Below are 21768 nucleotides of genomic sequence, written 5' to 3' on the forward strand. Positions count from 1 at the left end.
TGAAAAAACCTTTCCGTATTTGGAGGTGAAATCTCTTTTCCTCTAGACGTAAAGAGTGCCCCCTTGTCCTCAGTGTTGACCGTAAAGTGAATAACTCAACACCAAGTACACTGTATGGACCTCTTATATATTTGTACATGTTGATCATATCCCCCCTAATTCTCCTCTTCTCAAGAGTGAATAGATTTAGTTCTTCTAATCTTTCCTCATAGCTGAGCTCCTCCATGCCTCTTATCAGTTTGGTTGCTCTTCTCTGCACTTTCTCCAGTTCTCCGATATCCTTTTTGAGAACTGGGGCCCAAAACTGAACTGCATATTCCAGATGAGGTCTTACTAATGATTTGTACAGGGGCAAAATTATATCTCTGTCTCGGGAGTCCATACCTCTCTTAATACAAGAAAGGACTTTGCTCGCTTTGGAAACCGCTTATAGCAAACAGTTAAAAATATTGTATTTTTTTTTTTAAAAAAATTTAAAATCGCAGAAGTGGTCAAATACCACCAAAAGAAAGCTCTATTTGTGGGAGAAAAAAAAATTACATTTTGTTTGGGAGCCATGTTGCACGGCAGCGCAGTTGTCAGTTAAAGCAACGCAAAAGTGGCCCGGTCTTTAACCACCAACATGGTCCGGGGCTGAAGCAGTTAGTTTCTTAACCACTTAAGGACCGCCTCCTGCACATAAATGTCGGCAGAATGGTACGGCTGGGTACAGGTAAGTCGCCTTTAAGAGCCCAGCCTAGGTTCGCTCGCGCAAGCGACCAAGTCCGAAGGGCCGCGGGACCCGATCGCCGCTGGTGTCCTGCGATCGGTCACAGGAGCTGAAGAACGGGGAGAGGTGTGTATAAACACACCTTCCCCGTTCTTCACAGTGGTACTGTCATTGATCGTCTGTTCCCTGATATAGGGAAAGACAATCAATGACGTCACATGTCCAGCCCCGCCCCCCTACAGTTAGAAACACATATGAGGTCACACTTAACCCCTACAGCGCCCCCTAGTGGTTAACTCCTAAACTGAAATTGTCATTTTCACAGTAATCAATGCATTTTTATAGCATTTTTTGCTGTGAAAATGACAGTGGTCCAAAAATGTGTCAAAATTGTCCGATGTGTCTGCCATAATGTCGCAGTCACGAAAAAAATCGCTGATCGCCGCCATTAGTAGTTAAAAAAAAATTATTAATAAAAATGCCATAAAACTATCCCCTATTTTGTAAACGCTATAAATTTTGCGCAAACCAATCGATAAACGCTTATTGCGATTTTTTTTTTTTACAAAAAATAGGTAGAAGTATACGTATCGGCCTAAACTGAGGAAAAAAACGTGTTTTTTTTTATATCTTTTTTGGGGATATTTATTATAGCAAAAAGTAAAAAATATTGTATTTTTTTTCAAAATTTACGCTCTATTTTTGTTTATAGCGCAAAAATTAAAAACCGCAGAGGTGATCAAATACCACCAAAATAAATCTCTATTTGTGGGAAAAAAGAACACCAATTTTGTTTGGGAGCCACGTCACATGATCGCAATTGTCAGTTAAAGCGACGCAGTGCCCCTTTTTGCAGAGTCGCAAAAAGGGGCAAGGTCCTTAACCTGCATATTGGTCTGGGTCTTAAGTGGTTAAACACAACAAAAAGATTTTAACTTCAAAAAAACTCACCATGCCTCTTACTAAATACATTGCTTTCTGCATTGCCATCTGCTTTCCAAAAAGGGGTAATTTAGAGTTTTTTGTACTGTTCTGACATTTTAAGGTCTCCAAAAATTTAAATGGGCAATCCGACTGATTTAATATACACGGACTTGGGATATTTTTACCAAAGAAATGTAGCAAAATATTTTATGGCCTTCATTTATGATGGATTTTTTTATTGGCTAAATTTTACAAAATGACTAAAACCTTTTTTTCCCCAAAATGACTTTTTTTTTCCTTCATTTATATAGCAAAAAATAATCTCAAAAGAATATAAAATGAATAAAGAAACTTCCTAGAATGCACTGCTTTTCATTTTTTTTTATCTTTTAGCCCTGGTTCACACTGGGTACGATTTGGAACGATTTGAGTTACGATTTGACATGTCAAATCGCATCTCAAATCGGCGGCAATTGTCGGCAATGGCACTGTCCTAATCAGTGCGACGCCGCATCTGCGATTTCAAAAAGTAGTTCCTGTACTTCTTTTTGCGATTTTGGGCCGCGATTTACATTAAATCGCGGTAAAATCGCGCATTTTTCCGCGATTTTGAATTCGCAGCAGTGTGACCCTAGGCTTAGACCCCATTCACACCTGAGCGTTTTGTAGCTTGAAGCCTGAAGCTACAAAACGCTGGACAGGAAAAAAATCTATTATTCTCTATGGAGATGGTTCACATCTCCACTCTACAACACCTGAAGCTCAAACAAGTTCTGGGACATTTTTTTAGGTAGATTTGGGCGTTTTTCTGCTTTTTACATTGGTGACCTTTTGACTTGTACAAAATTGCGGCAAAAGCACGGTAAAAAAAGCACGGCAAAAAAACGCTGTAAAATTGCGCGACTTTCAGCCCGAAAACGCTATGCTCAGGTGTGAATTGGGCCTTAGTGAAGTAAACCAAATGTCTGCGTTATTCTTCAGCAGCTTTTGAAGCTTCATTTGTGAACAGATTCAGGACTACCAGCCAGATTTTAAGAATTGCTTAGAGACACATTAAAATGAAAATGGAGAGAAATATTACTGAATATAACCAGGAATGTGATTGCATTGGGTGCCATTGATATTTTTCTTTGCCTTTTTGTTACTGATCAGTCTTGTGGTCTAAAACTTGTTCACAGTAAACGTTCTTGATATTGAAACGTCAAATATTTATTTTGTGAAAACGTCAGTTTTAATGTTTCTTTTTTTCCTCTTTCATGCTTACACAGATTTCCCGCATGGAATACGTTCATTCAAAGAACCTGATATATAGAGACGTAAAGCCAGAAAATTTCTTGATAGGTCGCCCAGGAAACAAGAACCAGCAAATAATTCACATTATAGATTTTGGCTTGGCAAAAGAATATATAGACCCAGAAACAAAGAAGCACATACCTTACAGAGAACACAAGAGCCTTACAGGAACAGCTAGATACATGAGTATTAATACACATTTAGGAAAAGGTATGTGTGACTACAAATGACTGATGCGCCATAACCTTGCTTTTGCTAATATTTTTGTAGAATTCTGAAGCTTTGGCCTGCAGGGTCGGTGTTGGACTATTTTGCACCTTAGGCAAGACCATCTACTTGCGCCCCCCCCCAAATTAAAAATCCTCTTGCAATATGGCTTAAACTCTCCCCCATCAAGTCACATACCCCATTTCACATATCCTTATTATCCATGCCATATCCTCCAAACAGGGACTTTGCCCACCCCCACATCTGTCCAAGGGAGCAGCCCATTTTGCTAATGATGATATCTGGTCGGTAAGGGTTAATGATAAGGGTAGTTCAGTTAGGAAAGGGTCAGTGGTGGACAGAAAGGGGTTAATATCTGTAGACGGTGAAGGGTGAATACTGATATCGGGGGCAATTTATGGAATCGGTGGGCTTGTGTGCAAGATCATAAGTGGGGCCCTGTAGCTTGATGAAACAAAAGGAAAAATATGGTTTACTTACTGCAATGCAGCAGTGAGTGGGCATGGTGTTCATTATGCCAGGGTTTTTGCTGATATTGGAAAAGGTTTGGGACACTTTTTTGGGCAATTGCAAGAGAGTGGTAATGTAAATAGTAGTTATTGTCAAATTTGTATTACCAGTGGTCGGGGCTTAAATCAAACCAAAAAAGTTACGCCCCATAGTTACATTTATAATTGCATCCATCATTAAATGCTACACATTTTAATGAAACACTGCCATTGCATATGTTTCTGTGCCCACGTTATCCCCCCAATTTATGCTGTGCCCACTGTCCCCCCCCCCCCCCCCAGGTTATGCTGTGCCCACTAGAATTCCTCCTACCTGGGCTATGCTGTGCCCACTAGAATTCCTCCTACCTGGGTAATGCTGTGCCCACTAGAATTCCTCCTACCCGGGTTATGCTGTCAGCATAGATGGCAGGCATGGAATCCGGTGGTAACCTGTCCTGAGAGTTTTATTCCCCTGCCTGGTTTGTGCTGGAGATGTGCCTTGTTTACACCCTTGTGGGAAAGCGTATTTTGACCCTATCTAACAGAGGGTCACAGTTGTGAGGTGAGCGGCCATTGCTATTATTGGTGGAGGTGTCCTGCTATCCCACGCTACATCACCTGCATGCTTTTTACTACCAGTCACTTTTAAAAGGATCACCTGGATGACTTTTATTTGGACTTTATTTTAGCGCTGCACTATCTTTTATATATACTTTCAGGAATTTTCTAAATTGAATCCCAGTGTACAGCTGCTGTTTGTGTTTTATTTGATTTTTATTGCGCTGATTATTTTTCTATTTACTCAAATCCAAAAATACAGTCACATGAGGGGACAGCGACGCGTTTCGCACTCTGTTAGTGCTTAGTCATGGCTCATGGTTAATGTATGCGGTGTCCACTATAATCCCACCCCCAGGTTATGCTGTGCCCACTATAATTCCTCCCCCACCCCCCCAGTTATGCTTTTATCACTATAATTCCACCTCCCCCAGCTTATGCAGTGCCGAGGTTAAACTTTGCCCACTATAATTCCCCCCCCCCCCCTCCCCCCGGGTTATGCTGTGCCTACTATAATTGCAAGTGGAACCATCCTGAGCAGTGGAAAAAATAACAGCTGGCACCCCCTAAAGTGCTGGATACCACCAGTGGCTTGACTATTCAAGATACAAAAAAGTACAATGCCAAGAACAAAACTTTACATTATTGCAGTTTCAGTCCTTAGACGTGATGGCTGCAATAGTTTTCTTTTCCTCAGACTTGATCTTCTGCTGGTCCTATCATTATCACCCTTCCTGTCCTAGAGTGACATCACTACTCTATGGAGAAGCAGCGTCGTCACTATAGGACAGGAAGTGTCAGACTACAAACCTCCCTTCCTGTTCTCTAAAACATAGGTGCAGGTGTTCTGTTGTCCTAATGCACTTCCTAAACAGGGTTTGGTTTGTTTATTTTTTTACTTATTGAACAGATGTAACCAAACACTCTCAATGGTGTTTTTACCAGACTGAAAGGAAGCAAGTAAGAGAAATTCATTGTTTGGGTTTATATAAAATATTTTTTTTCCCCTAGCAACAGGGTCACATGTAACAGAAGGCTGTCCTAGTGCAGGTCTTTGCCTTTTCCTATTGGATCAGACCCCTGCTCCATGCAGTTGGGTCCTCCTACCACCTTGTGCGTTCTTTGGTAGTGTATTGTATAATTCTTCAGTGACATACTGTATATTTCTGTATAATTCTTTGACGTACTTTTATTTTGTGTGTGTGACTAGAGTAGCGCATAGTGACACACTTTGAAAGTGTGGAATACCTGCAGTAGCTGTTAAGCAGTGAAGTAGAAGTGTTTTTAGACCTTGCCAGCCAGGAACATAGATTCTCACTTTTTTCTTTTTGCTTTTGTTTTGTTTTTTTAATTGTCTAATGCACTGAATGGAGATCTAATTTATGCTGTTCATTATAAAAGATGTTAATCTTTTATGCTTCATGATTTATGCATAGCCCGCCCTTTGAGTATGGCAATGTTGGGGAACAGAATTCACCTCCAGCTTCCATGTGCTTAAAGGGGTTGTAAAGGTTTGTTTTTTATTTTCTATATAGGTTCCTTTAAGCTAGTGCATTGTTGGTTCACTTAGCTTTTCCTTCCATTTTCCTTACATACTAGCACATTATGTGAAACTTGCCTAAAAATGAAGCGATGTAATTGCTGAAGACATCGTCCATCATCACCTGGTCTTCTGCTCTGGGTTCTGTGACTGGCCAGAGCCGCAGTGACGTCACTCCTGCGCATGTGTGCGGAAGCCCACCGGTCACAGTGCAAGGCTCTGTAGAAACGGCAAGGGCGGCCGTTCCTTCGGAGAGCACGTGTTGACTACTTCGGCGGCATATACAGTAAATGTCTCTTAAACGGTGCTTGTTTAGGAGCTATTTACACTACCTATAGGTAAGCCTTACTATAATCTTACCTATAAGTAAAAATTAAAGATGGAATTTTACTTCCTCTTTAAGAGATACAAAGTCCACAAGGATGGGCTTGGCTTTTATTGCATCAACACTCTTTAAGACCTGTTTACATGTATGGTTTTATAAGAACAAGTTTGCTTGGGCTTCTTATTTTTAAAGATTTTCTGGAACAGAAGTCTAGCATTCTGATAATTCCTTACCCTGAAAGTACAAGCAGACTGCTGCATTAAATCTGGTTTTGCTGCGCAAACTGAAGACAACCCCCTCTTTGTTGTGATATAAAGGGAATACTGTGCAGTGTAGAGCAGTATTTTCAAGCACTAAGTGATCATTCAATATTTATATTGAAAGTGGGGGATACAAAGTTTTGTATATTTGCCAGAGGACTCCGGGAGGTACTCAACTGAAGCTGGACATACTGCTAACCAGTTGGTGGTGATCATACTTCTGATTAAACAATGAGCTTGGGATAGTAGTTTTTACTTCCAATCTCTGCCTCTAGTTTTATGGTGGGAATGATGCGGTATCCATTGTTGTCGCTGTCCATAATCTTGTTGGGAAAAGTTCATCTCGCATGCCCTGTGACATTACTATGACTATGAAGTAAGAGGAGAATGCTTATACACTGACCAGAAAAAAGTGACATATTTTAGACTCCCCTTCACCTTACTGAGAAAAGGTGTTCTAAATGTAGTCTATGTCCTCGCCTGTCAGTAAGAAGGGAAGTCATTGGAAATCAACAGTCATGAAGAAAAAACAGATTTTAGCCCTTCATCTACATTACTCATGAATGTCCGAATACTACAATAGATGGCAGGGGAGATTGCTTCATCCATACTGTTTAGCCAGAGTACATTGGCAGATTGTCTACAGCAGTGATGGTGAACCTTGGCACCCCAGATGTTTTGGAACTACATTTCCCATGAAGCTCATGCACTCTGCAGGGTAGTTGAGCATCATGGGAAATGTAGTTCCAAAACATCTGGGGTGCCAAGGTTCGCTATCACTGGTCTACAGTGTATAGCCAACTTTACGGCAGGTGAAGTATAGGGTTTCTTGGCTATGCTACAATAATCTAAATACAATGCCAAATATATGGAAGAGATGTATGTAAAAAATGTTGCGGGAAAAAAATGCGTTTCTTTATCATACATTCCAGGACACATGGCGCCCTCATTTGTATTATGGTAGGGTTATGCTGCCACCTTAAGGTGAATTGACACTGGCAATAAAAAATGAAATCCACGTCCAGGTGAAACCCCTTCCAGCTAAGCAAAGCTTTCGTTTTTTGCTAGTGTCTTGGGTTCCCATTATGGAACAGAAGCCTACCTAATCTGAATCTGTTGCCTTCAGCTTATTGCCAAGAGAAACGGTACCTGAATCCTGCTTTAGATGTTTGGACACCAGCCTTTAATTTGATCCTTTTGGCACTGGATTCTGCATGTGAAACCCTGTACAATTTTATGTATGTATGTATATATATATATATATGTGTGTGTGTGTGTATGTATATATATATATATATATATATATATATATATATATATATATATATATATATATATATATATATATACAAATGTGTGTGTGTATGTATGTATGTGTATATGTATATATATATATATATATATATATATATATATATATATATATATATATATATATATATATATATATATATGAGGACCAGCAGGGTAAAACATAGGCACAGCAAGTATTGTCCAATAGTGTGCAGTAGTACTAGTACTGATTTTTTGCAGGGTACAGCCTGTCCACATTAACATTTCTTTTTGTATTGTTGCTTTTCTGACACCTGTTGCTCTGGGCAGCTTTTTACAGCTGGTGTCCAAATCTATTGCTGGCAGGCCAAGTCCCAGCAACAGTAGCATGAGAGAAAATTGGTGAAGAACCTGACCATAGCTCGCCTTGCAACATCTCCCCTGGAGGTTATTTGGTTCCTGTGTTTCTGAATCCCTCTGCTTATCTAGTGTTTACCATCCCTCTGGGGAACTTTCCTCCAGCTTTTGTGTCAAGGAGGAATTCTCCGCTGCTGTTGCAGGTTTGCAGCAACAACTTTTTGATTTCCTTTCCAGTTTAGACTGTTTTAGTCACAAACGAAAATGCCCCCGTCCCCTCCACCCCACTGGACGGAGGAGGAGCTTCTTGAGGAGATGCAGGTGGAACGGGAAGCAACTTTTCCAGAGGATAAGGACACAGAACATTCCTCCTGTAAGGAATCTATTCTTGAGGAATTCCAGGGTCTGGTTCTATCTCGGCATTCCCAATTTTTCTCTGTACATCCTCATTTAAAGGATGTGTTCTACACAGCCTGGACTCATTCTGAAAAGGTGCCTGCTTAACCAAAACTGTTTGCTCAGCAATATCTCATGAATAGTAAATGAAATATATTATGCCTGTGGTGGATATGGCAGTTTCCTTTCTCAAAAAGAACATCACGGTGCCAGTGGATGAGATCCCAGTATTTAGGGGCACTTCACATTTTGGGGCCCTGTTTAAATCTCTTGCTCTAGTGGAGGCAGACTTACAACCCTTTGATTGCGGCTTTGGGTTGAAACCTAAATGTTTAAGCCACAGTTTCAGTTCTGCAAAAAGACACAGGCTTTAAAGTTCTCCAAGCTGACAGACCGATTCTCCTTGGAATGAAGGGTTCTTCTACTTGTTTGGCTGTTGTGACATTTACAGGCCTTTGGATAAGTCTGACAAGGGGACATTATGGACTAGTGGTACCGCAACATAGTGGTTTGAGGTTACAAGCTGGAATTTGTTGGTTCTCCCACTGCGCTTTATGCTTTCAAATGTTTCGTTTGAATCTGAAAAAAATAAATAAAATTTGAGCTTTTGATCACCTGCCATCTGTGTGATCTGTGGACCAGTGGTCTTTCCATTGAAAAAAAGGTTTCACAGTTTCTACTCGAACCTTAGCATGGTTCCGAAACTTAAAGGAACACTAAAGGTTCTTTTTTTATTAGATTAATTGATTGCTGTAAGCTAGAGCATTTAAATATCACTTACCTCGTTTTTCCTTTTGACCTCCAAAATACAGTAATCCAGGTTTGAAAATGCCATTTCCTGTCACCCCTCTTCTTGCTTTCCACACGCATCTGAGACGTTTTGCATGGTGGAAAGCAGAATGTGCTCACCCCCTCCCTATGACTACAGCCCTGCGTGAAGATGCTCTCTTATCCCTCACAGGCATGGGGGCTAAGCCTAATGGGAACTGTAGTTCCCATTAGGCCGTGATGTAGCAAGAATGAATGTGCACCGCAAACCAGGAAGTCAGTGAGAATAACGATTCAGGAGTGATGGAGGTGAATAAAACAGCTCGATTTCAACAGGTATCAAACTAGTTATAATGCAAAACATTACTTTTTACTTTATCAGCTACTGACAGACTTTAATTTAAGAGGAAAATATTTTTGTCTTTACAACCCCTTTAACAGTGATGTTTGCCCCATATTGGATCTCAAGAGATTCAGTACAGTACCTTGTAATGAATATGAAGATGCCCTGTGATTTGCGATGTATGATAAAGAAAATGGGATTTTTGGTTTACCTGTAAAATCACATAACCCTTTGCTGTTTCATGACTTGCTACAAAACTGAAGCTATACCTCACTGGGAGTGGGCTATACCTGGGTGAGATTCTTTCCTTTTTTTTTTTTTTGCCAGTGTCCAATCTTTTGAAGGCGGCAGCATAACCATATCCTAATGAATCCTAAGATGTCCTTGATGTACACCAAGAAAAAGATTTTGTATGTAAACCAAAAATCCAATTTTTAAAGCTGACTCATCCTTTCCTTAGGGAGGGTATGGCAACATCCAGTCCACCTAAATGCCATACCCATTCCCCTCGCTTTCCCTGCTGGTCTTGTCAGACTTTTACATAAAGGTAAGACTTCTGTCTCTGCCCCCATGTTGCTGGTGCCTGGTTGGTGGCTTGTTCTTGCTGTGCTTCATCATGTGAAGGAGTGAGTCATAAGCTCCCCATATCTGAAAATATTGGGTATATCACTTTGCTCTGACTGAACACAGCAGCAGGGCAGTGAAGGGGATTTAAGTATATGCCGTAGAAGAAGCCGTATACAAGTGAACCTATTGATTTTCTCTGCATTTGCTAGACCCAGGTTTTTCTTTGCAGCCAACTTTACTAAAGATGTACTACAGTTTCTTTTAAACTTCTTTAGTGCATAGACATTTGAGATCAAACTACCATGCTCTTACATTGATTTGGACAGATATATACAAATTGTGTAACTATATCTTGGTAATAGAAACCCAGTACCTAAATCCACTGTTGTGTCATTTTACTTTTGGGGCACATGTCTGTCTTTCCTACTGACAAAATTTGGGAACTCCCAGTTCATGCCTTTCACTGTATGTATGTGCTCATAGGGCAGTTTGCACATGCATGTTGCAGCATTCTGTAAACCGGTAGACTTTGTGGTGCTCCTGTGTTTTTGCCTGGTCTCACTGATCCGGCTTTCTTATCGCAAAGCTCAAGGGAACTTTTGAGGGCCTTGCAGCTATTGCGACCATCCTGTTGGATGTCTCCAGAGACATTGCTCTCTGGACGGGTCCCTCTTAAACTGGACCACTGGAGGACCTTGCAGTTATCGCACTTTTTTAGATCATTGCCTAGCCCAGCTCTCTTTACGCGTCGGCTCCACTCTTTCGAGGAGCTCTGTCTGGGAGAGGGCCCGATCCGGAGATCCTTATCAACCTCATACAAATCTTTGTTGGACCTCTATGCCACAGAAGACCCTCTGTTCTTAGCCAAATGGGAAAGAGACCTACAAATTACCTTTTACCGAACCTCAAAAGGAGAGAATACTTTATTTTTTTGCTCAGAAGTCCTCCCTATGCAGTAAGTACCAGGAAACCACATGCAAAATTTTGCCACGCTGGTACAGAACCTCATCAGTTTTGGCAAAAATATTCCCTCTGCAGACAGACCGTTGCTGGCGTTGTGGCCTCCATCCGGGGTACCCTTCTGCATATTTTCTGGGAGTGTCCTACACTTGCCACTTTCTGGCAACCAGTGCTTAAGCTCATACATAAGCTCACAGACATCTCACTGCAAGATAACCCAGCTGCGGTCCTGCTTAACCTCACCCCATTGTCGAGGAAACGTTGCCACAAATCCATTCTCAAACACCTTCTTAATGCTGAGGAACCCAAGTCCAGATGGATACATTGGGACCTCTTCCGCTTCTCGGACGAATTCCTTCAATTAAGATCCTTTAGCGGAGATTTCTGCTGCCTGACTGACGTTGCTGATGCCTTCTCCTGGGAGGCAACCCCTCCCCCTCTTTGTGAAGAGGTAGGAAATGTAAATGTAAATGTGGTGTGTACAGGATAGCGTTCTCTATTCCATTTTAGACTTTCCTTTATGATGTGACGGATTTCCCCCCCGGACGGGCTCGCCTTCGGTATGACCTGCCTGAGGGGTTTTCTGCATGAAGATAAGAATGTTTTGTATTTCTTGCCTTTAATTTATTTGTTTTGATATTTCATAGTATAGTAGGAAGTAATGGTTGTACTTCAAAAGTTTGGCATTGATTGCTTGTTCTGAGAAGTTGCCTTTTTCTTTATCGTACATCACGGGACACAGAGCGGCATTCATTACTATATGGGTTATATGGAGTACCTTCAGGTGTTGACACTGGCAATCTTCAAACAGGAAATGCCCCTCCCTATATAACCCCCTCCCATAGGAGGAGTACCTCAGTTTTTCCGCCAGTGTCTTAGGTGTTAGTCATGGTTTAGCTTGCCTCCACATCCTTGGGATTAGGTGAGCTAACCGGTTCTGTCCAAAAAAGCCTCAGCGCTAAAGTGGTCAGTAACCGGACCCCAAACCCTTGGGGTATAGCCCATAATGCTTTTCTTTTTAGAGAGCTGGACCCTGGGCCCAGAACTTAGAAACCTTTGGGTGCCTAATGTTTCTGTTGCCAGAGTGCTATATGGGCCCAGGACAGTGGATCCTTCATAGGAACCCAGGGCCTGAAGGTCTAGACATCCCCACCGAGATGGGGGAAGATTGGGCCTCTTGCTTGGCAAAGTCCTGCGGCATGGAGCAGGTAAGTGAGGGGAAAACTTGCGGAACTTGGTTCTTAGCAGGTTTTTTCTGGGGGGTCACAGGGGACATGCCTAAAGTTATGCACTGCATCTGGCAAACTAGTCACATATCATAAAGATAGGATGGCTCTATATGTATTATTCCCCATAAGATGTGACCTCCCTTGTAGTGTTGGAAAAGCATTGAGTGGGGCCTGTGTTATATAAAAATATATGTGTGTGTCAGAGAGCTGTGCTTACCTGCAAGCCTCCAGGCGATGCTCCATTCAGTCTTCCTCCTCACGGCCTGCAAAGCAGGCAAAACGCTGACCTCCTCATGGCTGCAGTTTGCTGGAGCAGAGAGGTCCCTTCCTCCCAACCCCACCCCCCCCCTGTCGGGAGGGGCATTTCCTGTTTGAGATTGCTGGGGGGGAAGGGCGGGTCAGTGGCTTAAGGAAGGGGCGGCCCTTCCTTGTTTGTTCCATATAGCTCATTCAATACTTTGGAACTGAGGAGGAAAGACCAGAACGGCAAGCACGGGGCGCCGAGGACACACAGTGGCCAGAAAGAATATTGCAGTCTTCAGAAAGACTGTTTTCAAGCCTAGGAATAGGCTGTTTCTTTTCCATCTCATAGTTTTTCTTGCAATACTACTCAGGGGGACAGAATGTTTTTTCTTTCCTAGATTTGAAAAAAAAAAAAAAAAAAAAAGATTTTTTTTTGAAAAAAAAAAAAAAAAGAGAAGTGTCATCTAGGGGAGAGGAAGCATTTTTTATCCCCCAAACAGGTGTTTGGGCATTTAACTATTTATAAGTCCCAGGTACCAATAAGTAGCAGGTGTACCTCGGTATTGTACCATGGCATCAAAAAACAAGGGTACAAGAGGTGGGGATTCCCCCAGAGAGTCTGAGGTCTCGGACAATGCTATGCCGCTGCTTTCCCCACAGGGAGCCTTGGGGCCATCGGGATCTGGGGCTGGAGCTGACGCGGGTCAGTCCAACCCTAAGATAGTCACGGAGGAGGTATTACTCACCTCTTTAAAAGAGATGCAGAAAAGCATGGGTAAAATGATAGCCGCAGCTATGCGGGGCAGTAAGCGGAATAGATCTCCGTCGCCCGAGCGCGGACCCTCAGAAGAGGAGGTCCTTTCCTCAGGGGAATTGGACGACCTCTTGGACAAGGACCAAGTAGGTTCAGGGATCGAAGATCCGGATACAGAGGAGTCTGGGGCAGTCTCCCTGAGGGAGAGCTGGTGGATTCAAGGATTGTCGGACTTGGTCCATAGGGCATTCAACTTGCCAGTACCAGATCTCCAGGTATCGACGGTTTCAGCTTTGGGTTCACTGAGGGCGCCTCAAAGCAATGCTGTGTTTCCGATCCATCCTCTATTAGAGGGAGTTTTGTTCCAAGATTGGAACAAGCCAGATAAGATCTTCTTACCACCTAAGAAGTTCTCTGTCCTATATCCTATGGAAGAAAAATTTTCCAAAAGATGGGCTACTCCTGCAGTGGACGCAGCCATCTCATGTGTTAACAAATCGTTAACATGCCCTGTAGAAAACATACAGGTGTTCAAGGATCCAGTTGATAAGCGCTTGGAAGCACTACTTAAGAACTCCTTCACTACTGCAGGGGCAGTAGTACAGCCAGCTGTGGCTGCGATTGGGGTCGCTCAAGCATTATCGGATCAATTTAAGCAGATGCTTAAACTTATTCCTGCCCAGCAGGCAGAAGAATTTTCGGATGTCCCTAAGGCCATATGTTTTACGGTAGACGCAATCAAGGATTCTATCCAGCAAGCGTCACGTTTATCGTTATCCCTTATCCATATGAGAAGACTCTTATGGTTAAAAAGCTGGGAGGCTGAGCCCCCATGCAAGAAGCTCCTGGTAGGGTTCCCCTTCCATGGAGGACGACTCTTCGGAGAAGACCTAGATAAATACATTCAGACCATTTCAAACGGCAAGAGTACTCTCTTGCCAACTAAGAAGAAGGTTCAGGGGCCTGCGTTTAAACGACAGTATTCCCCTGGGCAGGGGCCCTCTAATGCCAAGCAGTATCGACGGCCTCCTGCAAAAGCAAACTTCGGCTTCAACAGCAAATCACAAGGACAGGCTGTTAGAGGCAAAAGGCAGTGGTTTCGCAAACCAGCAAAACCAGCCCCCAAGCCAACCTTATGAAGGGGCGCCCCCACCCACGAAGGTGGGGGGAAGGCTGCGACTCTTTTCAGAGATTTGGGAAGCCAGCATTCCCGACGAGTGGGTACGGTCTTCCGTGGCCACAGGCTACAAATTAGATTTCCTAAGGTTTCCTCCTCCTCATTTCCAGGAGTCGAGGATTCCAAACGATCCGCCTCGGATTCCGGCCAGCCTGGAACAGGGGCTGGGTTTCTACTCCAACCTATTCATCATCCCCAATGGAGATGTCAGGCCAATTTTGGACCTAAAGATGGTAAATGCATATCTAAAGATCCGCTCATTTCGGATGGAATCCGTGCGGTCAGCAGCTGCCACACTCCAGAAGGACGACTTCATGGCGTCCATAGACATAAAGGATGCCTACCTTCATGTTCCAATTTATCAGCCACATCAAAGATATCTACGCTTCATGGTGGCTTCGCGTCACTTCCAATTCGTGGCGCTTCCCTTCGGGTTGGCTACGGCCCCCCGGGTGTTCACGAAGGTCCTAGCTCCGATCCTAGCCAAGCTAAGGATCCAAGGGGTCACGATCCTAGCATACCTGGACGACCTCCTAGTCATAGACCACTCGTCTCCCGGCTTGGAGCGAGCAGTGGCCCTCACGGTCCAATACCTCGAGAGGTTCGGCTGGGTCCTAAATCGAGAAAAGTCAGCTTTCCAGCCCACAAGGCAGTTGGAATATCTCGGCATGAGATTAGACACAGAACAACAAGGAGTGTTCCTACCTCTGAGGAAGGTAAAAGCCATCAAGGAATTAATCCTACTGGTTCTAAGCAAGAAAGAACCGACTATTCGCCTATGTATGAGGTTACTAGGCAAGATGGTGGCCACATTCGAGGCGGTACCATACGCCCAGAGCCACACTCGCATCCTACAGGCAGCCATCCTGTCAGCATGGAGCAGAAGGCCACAGGCCTTGGATATCCCGTTGCCGCTCTCATCAAGAGTCCGACAAAGTCTGTGTTGGTGGTTAGACCCTCAGAATCTACTGAAAGGGAAGTCTTTCAGCCCAGTGGCTTGGAAGATAGTGACCACAGACGCCAGCCTGACGGGCTGGGGAGCAATTTTGGATGGTTGCACTCGCCAAGGTACTTGGGCAAAGCCAGAGAAGCAGTTGCCCATCAACATCTTGGAGCTCAGAGCTGCTCGACTAGCCCTCAGGGCTTGGACGTCAAAATTGCAGGGGTTCCCGGTGAGAATTCAATCAGACAATGCCACGGCCGTGGCACACATAAATCACCAAGGGGGAACCAGGAGTCAAGCCGCTCAGAGAGAGGTGAGCTTGATTCTCCTATGGGCAGAGGCTCATGTGCCCTGCATATCGGCAATATTCATTCCAGGAGTGGACAACTTTCAGGCGGACTTCTTAAGCCGCCAGACTCTATGGCCGGGGGAATGGTCTCTGCATCCACAAGTCTTTCAAGCACTCTGCCAAAGATGGGGAGTGCCGGACGTGGATATCATGGCATCGAGACTCAACAAGAAACTAGACAGGTTCATATCCCGCTCAAGGGATCCGATGGCCTGCGGAACCGATGCGTTGGTTTGCCCTTGGCATCAGTTCAAACTTCTTTATGCGTTTCCCCCGCTCCAGTTACTACCCCGCCTGCTGCGCAGGATCCGGGTGGAGCACATACCAGTCATCCTGGTAGCTCCAGCATGGCCCAGAAGGGCATGGTACTCACTAATCTTAAGGATGGTAGTGGGAGACCCTTGGACTCTTCCTCTACGGCCAGACCTGCTATCGCAAGGTCCGATCCTCCACCCTGCCTTACGGCATCTAAATTTGACGGCCTGGAAGCTGAATCCCTGATTCTCAGGGGTAGAGGTCTGTCTCAGAAAGTAATCTCTACCCTAATCAGAGCCAGGAAACCGGTCTCTAGGGTGATTTATTACAGGGTCTGGAAGGCCTATGTAGGCTGGTGTGAGTCCAAGCGATGGCTTTCTCGCAAATTTACCATCGATAGAGTATTAAGTTTTCTCCAGCTAGGAGTGGATAAAGGATTGGCATTAAGCACAATCAAAGGACAGATTTCTGCTCTGTCAGTGTGGTTTCAGCGGCCGCTGGCCACCCACTCGCTGGTTAAGACCTTCCTTCAAGGGGTCTTACGTATTAGACCTCCAGTTAAATCCCCGCTTTGTCCGTGGGATTTAAATCTTGTTCTGTCAAGTTTACAGAAACAACCGTTTGAGCCGTTGGCTGATATTCCTTTGGTTCTACTGACAAGGAAGTTAGTATTTTTGGTTGCCATAGTTTCCGCAAGAAGAGTTTCGGAGCTGGCAGCCTTATCCTGTAAGGAACCATATCTTGTTTTTCATAAGGACAGGGTCGTTCTCCGCCCTCATCCTTCCTTCCTTCCGAAGGTCATATCCAGTTTTCATTTGAACCAGGATTTGGTATTACCATCCTTCTTCCCTAAACCTACTTCCAGAAAGGAAGGGTTGCTGCATACCTTGGATATTGTCAGGGCCATGAAGGCCTATCTTAAAGCTACAGAGAAGATCCGAAAAACAGATGTGCTGTTTATTCTACCGGATGGGCCCAAGAAGGGGCAGGCAGCTGCAAAGTCCACCATTTCTAGGTGGATTAAGCAATTAATCACTCAGGCCTACGGCTTGAAAGGGTTGCCTCCTCCAGTATCATTAAAGGCTCATTCTACTAGAGCCATGGGCGCCTCCTGGGCAGCACACCACCAGATCTCTATGGCTCAAGTTTGCAAGGCGGCAACCTGGTCTTCTGTCCACACGTTTACAAAATTCTACAAGTTGGACGTAAGAAGGAATACTGATACTGCCTTCGGGCAGGCAGTGCTGCAGGCTGCAGTTTGAGACCCTCGGATTCCGGGGGCTCCTCTTTTTTGAGTTAAATTTAAAATTTAAAATTATTTTTCTCAACTAAGTTGGATTTATTATGATTTGAGTATATCTCTAAATTAAATCCTTTTGTCTTGGAGATGTTCTCCCTCCCCTCATTGTAAGCATTGCTTTGGGACATCCCATATAGTAATGAATGCCGCTCTGTGTCCCGTGATGTACGATAAAGAAAAAGAGATTTTTAATACAGCTTACCTGTAAAATCTTTTTCTTGGAGTACATCACGGGACACAGAGCTCCCACCCCTCTTTTTTGAGGACCATTTTGGGAGGCATACTGCTTGCTACAAAACTGAGGTACTCCTCCTATGGGAGGGGGTTATATAGGGAGGGGCATTTCCTGTTTGAAGATTGCCAGTGTCAACACCTGAAGGTACTCCATATAACCCATATAGTAATGAATGCCGCTCTGTGTCCCGTGATGTACTCCAAGAAAAAGATTTTACAGGTAAGCTGTATTAAAAATCTCTTTTTATTGTACCTGTGACGCATCATTAAATAAAGAATTAAAAAAATTGACTGCCAAGTATGTTTTAAAAGTACTACTTTATTTTGGTAAACTAGTGCAAAATAGCAGTTGTAATGTAGGATATACTTGATTTCTCTAAAGAAATTCCAAAGCTGGCCCACCACAATCTTATAGCACTCTGAGGCTGCCCATTACTTGAACAACTCTTGGATGGTTGATGACAGCTGGAAGCCAGATTGGCATATTGGAGTACATTGGGTTTGAGGGGAGACAAAGTTCTGAACATGCACTTTAGTGCATTACATGCCAAGTGAAATGTTATACTGCTTGCCAAAGGAAGGAGTTGCTCTAAAGCAGAGGTGCCCAACTGTTTTGGGATGGCAGGTCGGCAAGCCCAAATCGCAGGTTTCCGACCCGCCATCTTCTAGCATCTTCTAGCATCCGTGTGAAAAAGGGAGCGGCGCTAGAGGAAGCAAAACCGATGCTCCCGTCAGGCGGACTGATACCAAATGTACTCCGCCTGTGACAGGAGCGACACAGAATGCTTTGACTCTGCTCTCTACTGCAGCTTCAGGCTTCCTCAATCGCCGGCTCCTCTCAAACTGATGCTTGGGGATGGTGGGTCAGGAACCAGCCAGCAGGGCCCATCGGCATTACCAGCCAGCAGGACCCACCAGTAGTACCAGCCCTGGAGGACAGCCAGCAGCCATACCTACCTGGGGAACAGCAGCAGTCAGCAATACCTGCAGGAATTCTAAGGAAGAAGTGAAGATTGAGTTCAGTTGAGGTGCAGGTAAACCACAGTGCATCAGTCTGAAAGCAGCCTTAGGCCCCTTTCATGCAATTGGTTTCGTCGTGTCCACCTGTCCATTTTTTCATATGGACTCAGTCGGACCCTCCATTCATTTTTTTAGAGCGGCAGATGTAAACAGACTTGTGTTCGTTTACACCCTCCTATCTTCAATCTGATCCACTTAAAAAAACAGAAGGTATTCCGTCCCCTTCTGTCTGATCAGAGGGCCCATAGTAGAGTGGGCTGTCATTTGCCCGCTCCGCTCATTGTGGCCCGCGACCGGTTACCAAATGGCTAAAGTGGCCATCTCTCCTCAAAAGGTTGGGCACCCCTGCTTTAAAGTGTCACTAAACCCAGGACCCTGCATTCATTATATCTGGACTCTGATTCATCTGAGCGGTGGAAAGTTATTTAGAACAGCTTACTGAACACCTTACCGAGGAGGAACAGGAAGTGAGAAATTCAGACAAAGAAAACAAAGAAAAAAAATCATTTAGAAGGGAAATGGAAGGAAAAGGTAAGCGAACCAACAATGCACTAGCTTAAAGCGGTGGTTCACCCTCCATAACAACATTTTAGCATAAAATTAGGCATAGTAGCGCGAGCTACAGTATGCCTGTATTTATTTTTTTTAGCCCCGTACTCACTGTGCAATCGTATATTGAAGATCCTGACTCCCCGCGGGGAATGGGCGTTCCTATCCAGAGGGAAGGTGATTGACGGCCGGCTCTGGCACGTCACGCTCCCCGAAGACAGCCGGAGTAGGTCTCGGCTCTTCACGGCGCTATACGGCGCCTGCGCACAGACTATGCGCAGGTGCCGTGAAGAGCCAAGTCCTATTTCGGCTATTTCCGGAGAAGCGTGACGTGCCAGAGCCGGCCGTCAATCACCTTCCCTCTGGATAGGAACGCCCATTCCCCGCGGGGAGTCGGAATCTTCAATATACGATTGCACAGTGAGTACGGGGCTAAAAAAATAAATACAGGCATACTGTAGCTCGCGCTACTATGCCTAATTTTATGCTAGAGGAAATTATTATTATTATTTTTTTTTTTCATAGGGTGAACCCCCGCTTTAAAGTAACCCATTTAGAAAATAAAAAACAAACCTTTACAACCCCTTTAACCCATTGGGTTCCACAGTGAGTATAACGAGCATGCTATGCTGCATATACAGGCTGATTTTTTACGGTTGTCGGTTTAGTAACACTTTGTTTTGTGACAATAAAGTATTCTGTAAATTCAATTTAAGATGGCGAGCAGTTCCAATGTTTGAATTTGCCTAGTTGTCACTAATAATGTCATGGTTAGTGTCTGACCAGTGGGCATAATATACTCTGTATTCTTGCATGGTGATTTCTGGCCGAGCAGCAGATAGATACATGAATTCCCATAATGCCTTAAGATGTTCTGTGCATTTGGCAGAGTTCCTTGAAGCACCAGTACTAAAGCCAGTATTGCAATTGAATTGAAGAATCCTTGGTCTAGACATGAAATAAATCTGTGCTGCTTAAGTAGATCTTGAATTTAAGAGCAGGAAAACTAAAATTGATTTGTCTGGACTACCAGTTTTCCTCTCCTATGATTACCTCTATTCAGGAATATCTTGGCAATGGATTGCCCTGTAAGTTAGAACAATGAGTTTTCCATTTCCTCTGTCTTAATATTTGCTCACTTTGCCCTAATGTGGACCGTAAACACAAAGTCTTGTATATAGTCTCAGAAATGAAATGTTGTGGAGGTCCTTGCAGTGATTCCCTATTCAAGGAATTTGAGGTTCATACAGTAGTTTGATGTCGCCATCTGCTGGCAGACACAGGATTTCTCACTATGGTTTCTAAAGATATGGTCTGTCTGAGCAGTGCTATAAAAAATGTACAGGGGAAGTTGTGATATCTCAGGTGTGGTTACGTAGGGTAAGTGTAACTGAAATCTCATTCTTGCTCACTAGAATTCAAATGAAGGAAACTCGCAGCTGAGAGATATAAATGTCTCAGTGCATTTCTTCCTTTGATATTTAACAGTTTTGCACTTGTACAGAAAAGCAATTGTATTCTCACCCACTAAAGAATGCTAAGCGTTCATGCCATTGATATTATCAGAGGACTCGGCCTCTCTGATGGAACACTTAAGCAAATGTTTGTTGTGCAGGGAAATATTTAGCTCTCAAATGTTTGATTAATCAGTTTAATAACAAGAATTCATAAAATCATTTTATCTAAATGTCTTGATTTTTGGCTTGCCATTTTAAAATTTTCCACACTAAGAAGAATAATGGAGCATCACAGTAATGTTTCTCAGCAGACTCGAACATATAATTTTTAAGTTGACACATGTCAGTTTGTTATATTAGGACAAAAATTGGGGGGCGAAAACGCACCGCAATATTTTGTATTCCGTTATAGTACACTGTTGACTTCTGTTGGGAAATCCCAATGGACAGCACACTACATTTAGTGAATAGTAACCTGCGAAAATAACCTAGGTCTCACTGCTTGTCATCTACAGAACTGCCTGTAGGTTATCTCGGGTAAATCGGTAATGTAGATTCAACGGTAGTGTATGAGTAGCAGGACAGAGCTCTAATTTCTCACTCTAAAGCAGGGGTCTCCAAACATTCTAAACAAAGGGCCGGTTTATTGTCCTTCAGACTCTTGGAGGGCCGGACTTTGGCCAGCAGGAGTGGAAATTTTCCTGGCATCATTGTTAGTAAACATCTGGTATTAGGGGGAGGAATAGTGCCCCATTGCTGGTATCATAGGGAGGAATAGTGCTCTCTTAGTTGTATCAGTGGGAGAAATGGTGCTCCATTGTCGGTGTCCGATGGCAGAATAGTGTCTCGTATCAGTGGGAGGGATAGTGCCCCAAGGGCCAGATAAAGGCAAGCAAAGGGCCGCATCCGGCCCTCGGGCCACAGTTTAGAGACCACTGCTCTAAAGAATCAAACTATATTCAAACAGATCAGTAAAAGGCAAGGCAAGCAAATCTCTGCCCATCAAACCTTTTTATTTTAATTTTTTTTTACTTTTATGTAAATTTTCTGTTATGTAACATGGTTTATGCACATCATCCTGCAGTCATATACGTGCAGATCATATACCCGGTGTCTGCAAAACAAACAAAGAAAAATGTATATGAAAATGTATATAAGCTGTGTTCTCATATTGGTGAATTACAAAGTATGTGAAACCCAACAATGAACTTCTTCTATTTGGTTTATTTTCATCTCTTCTGTAAGATGTAAGACCCCTTTCACACTG

The 21768-nt window shown here is 43.6% G+C and overlaps 1 protein-coding gene across 8 annotated transcripts in view; it reads left to right on the forward strand.

Moving 5' to 3' along the window:
• Positions 1-21768, forward strand: part of CSNK1G3 (casein kinase 1 gamma 3) — a 149440-nt gene that overhangs the window by 89777 nt on the left and 37895 nt on the right. For all 8 annotated transcript variants that reach the window (XM_040344410.1, XM_040344400.1, XM_040344425.1 and 5 more), the window contains one exon: positions 2902-3136. In XM_040344410.1, coding sequence (XP_040200344.1) covers positions 2902-3136 — 235 coding nt within the window. The remainder of the gene's footprint in view (positions 1-2901; positions 3137-21768) is intronic.

Source organism: Rana temporaria, chromosome 1 (assembly GCF_905171775.1).
Source record: "Rana temporaria chromosome 1, aRanTem1.1, whole genome shotgun sequence".
Classification (NCBI taxonomy): domain Eukaryota; kingdom Metazoa; phylum Chordata; class Amphibia; order Anura; family Ranidae; genus Rana; species Rana temporaria.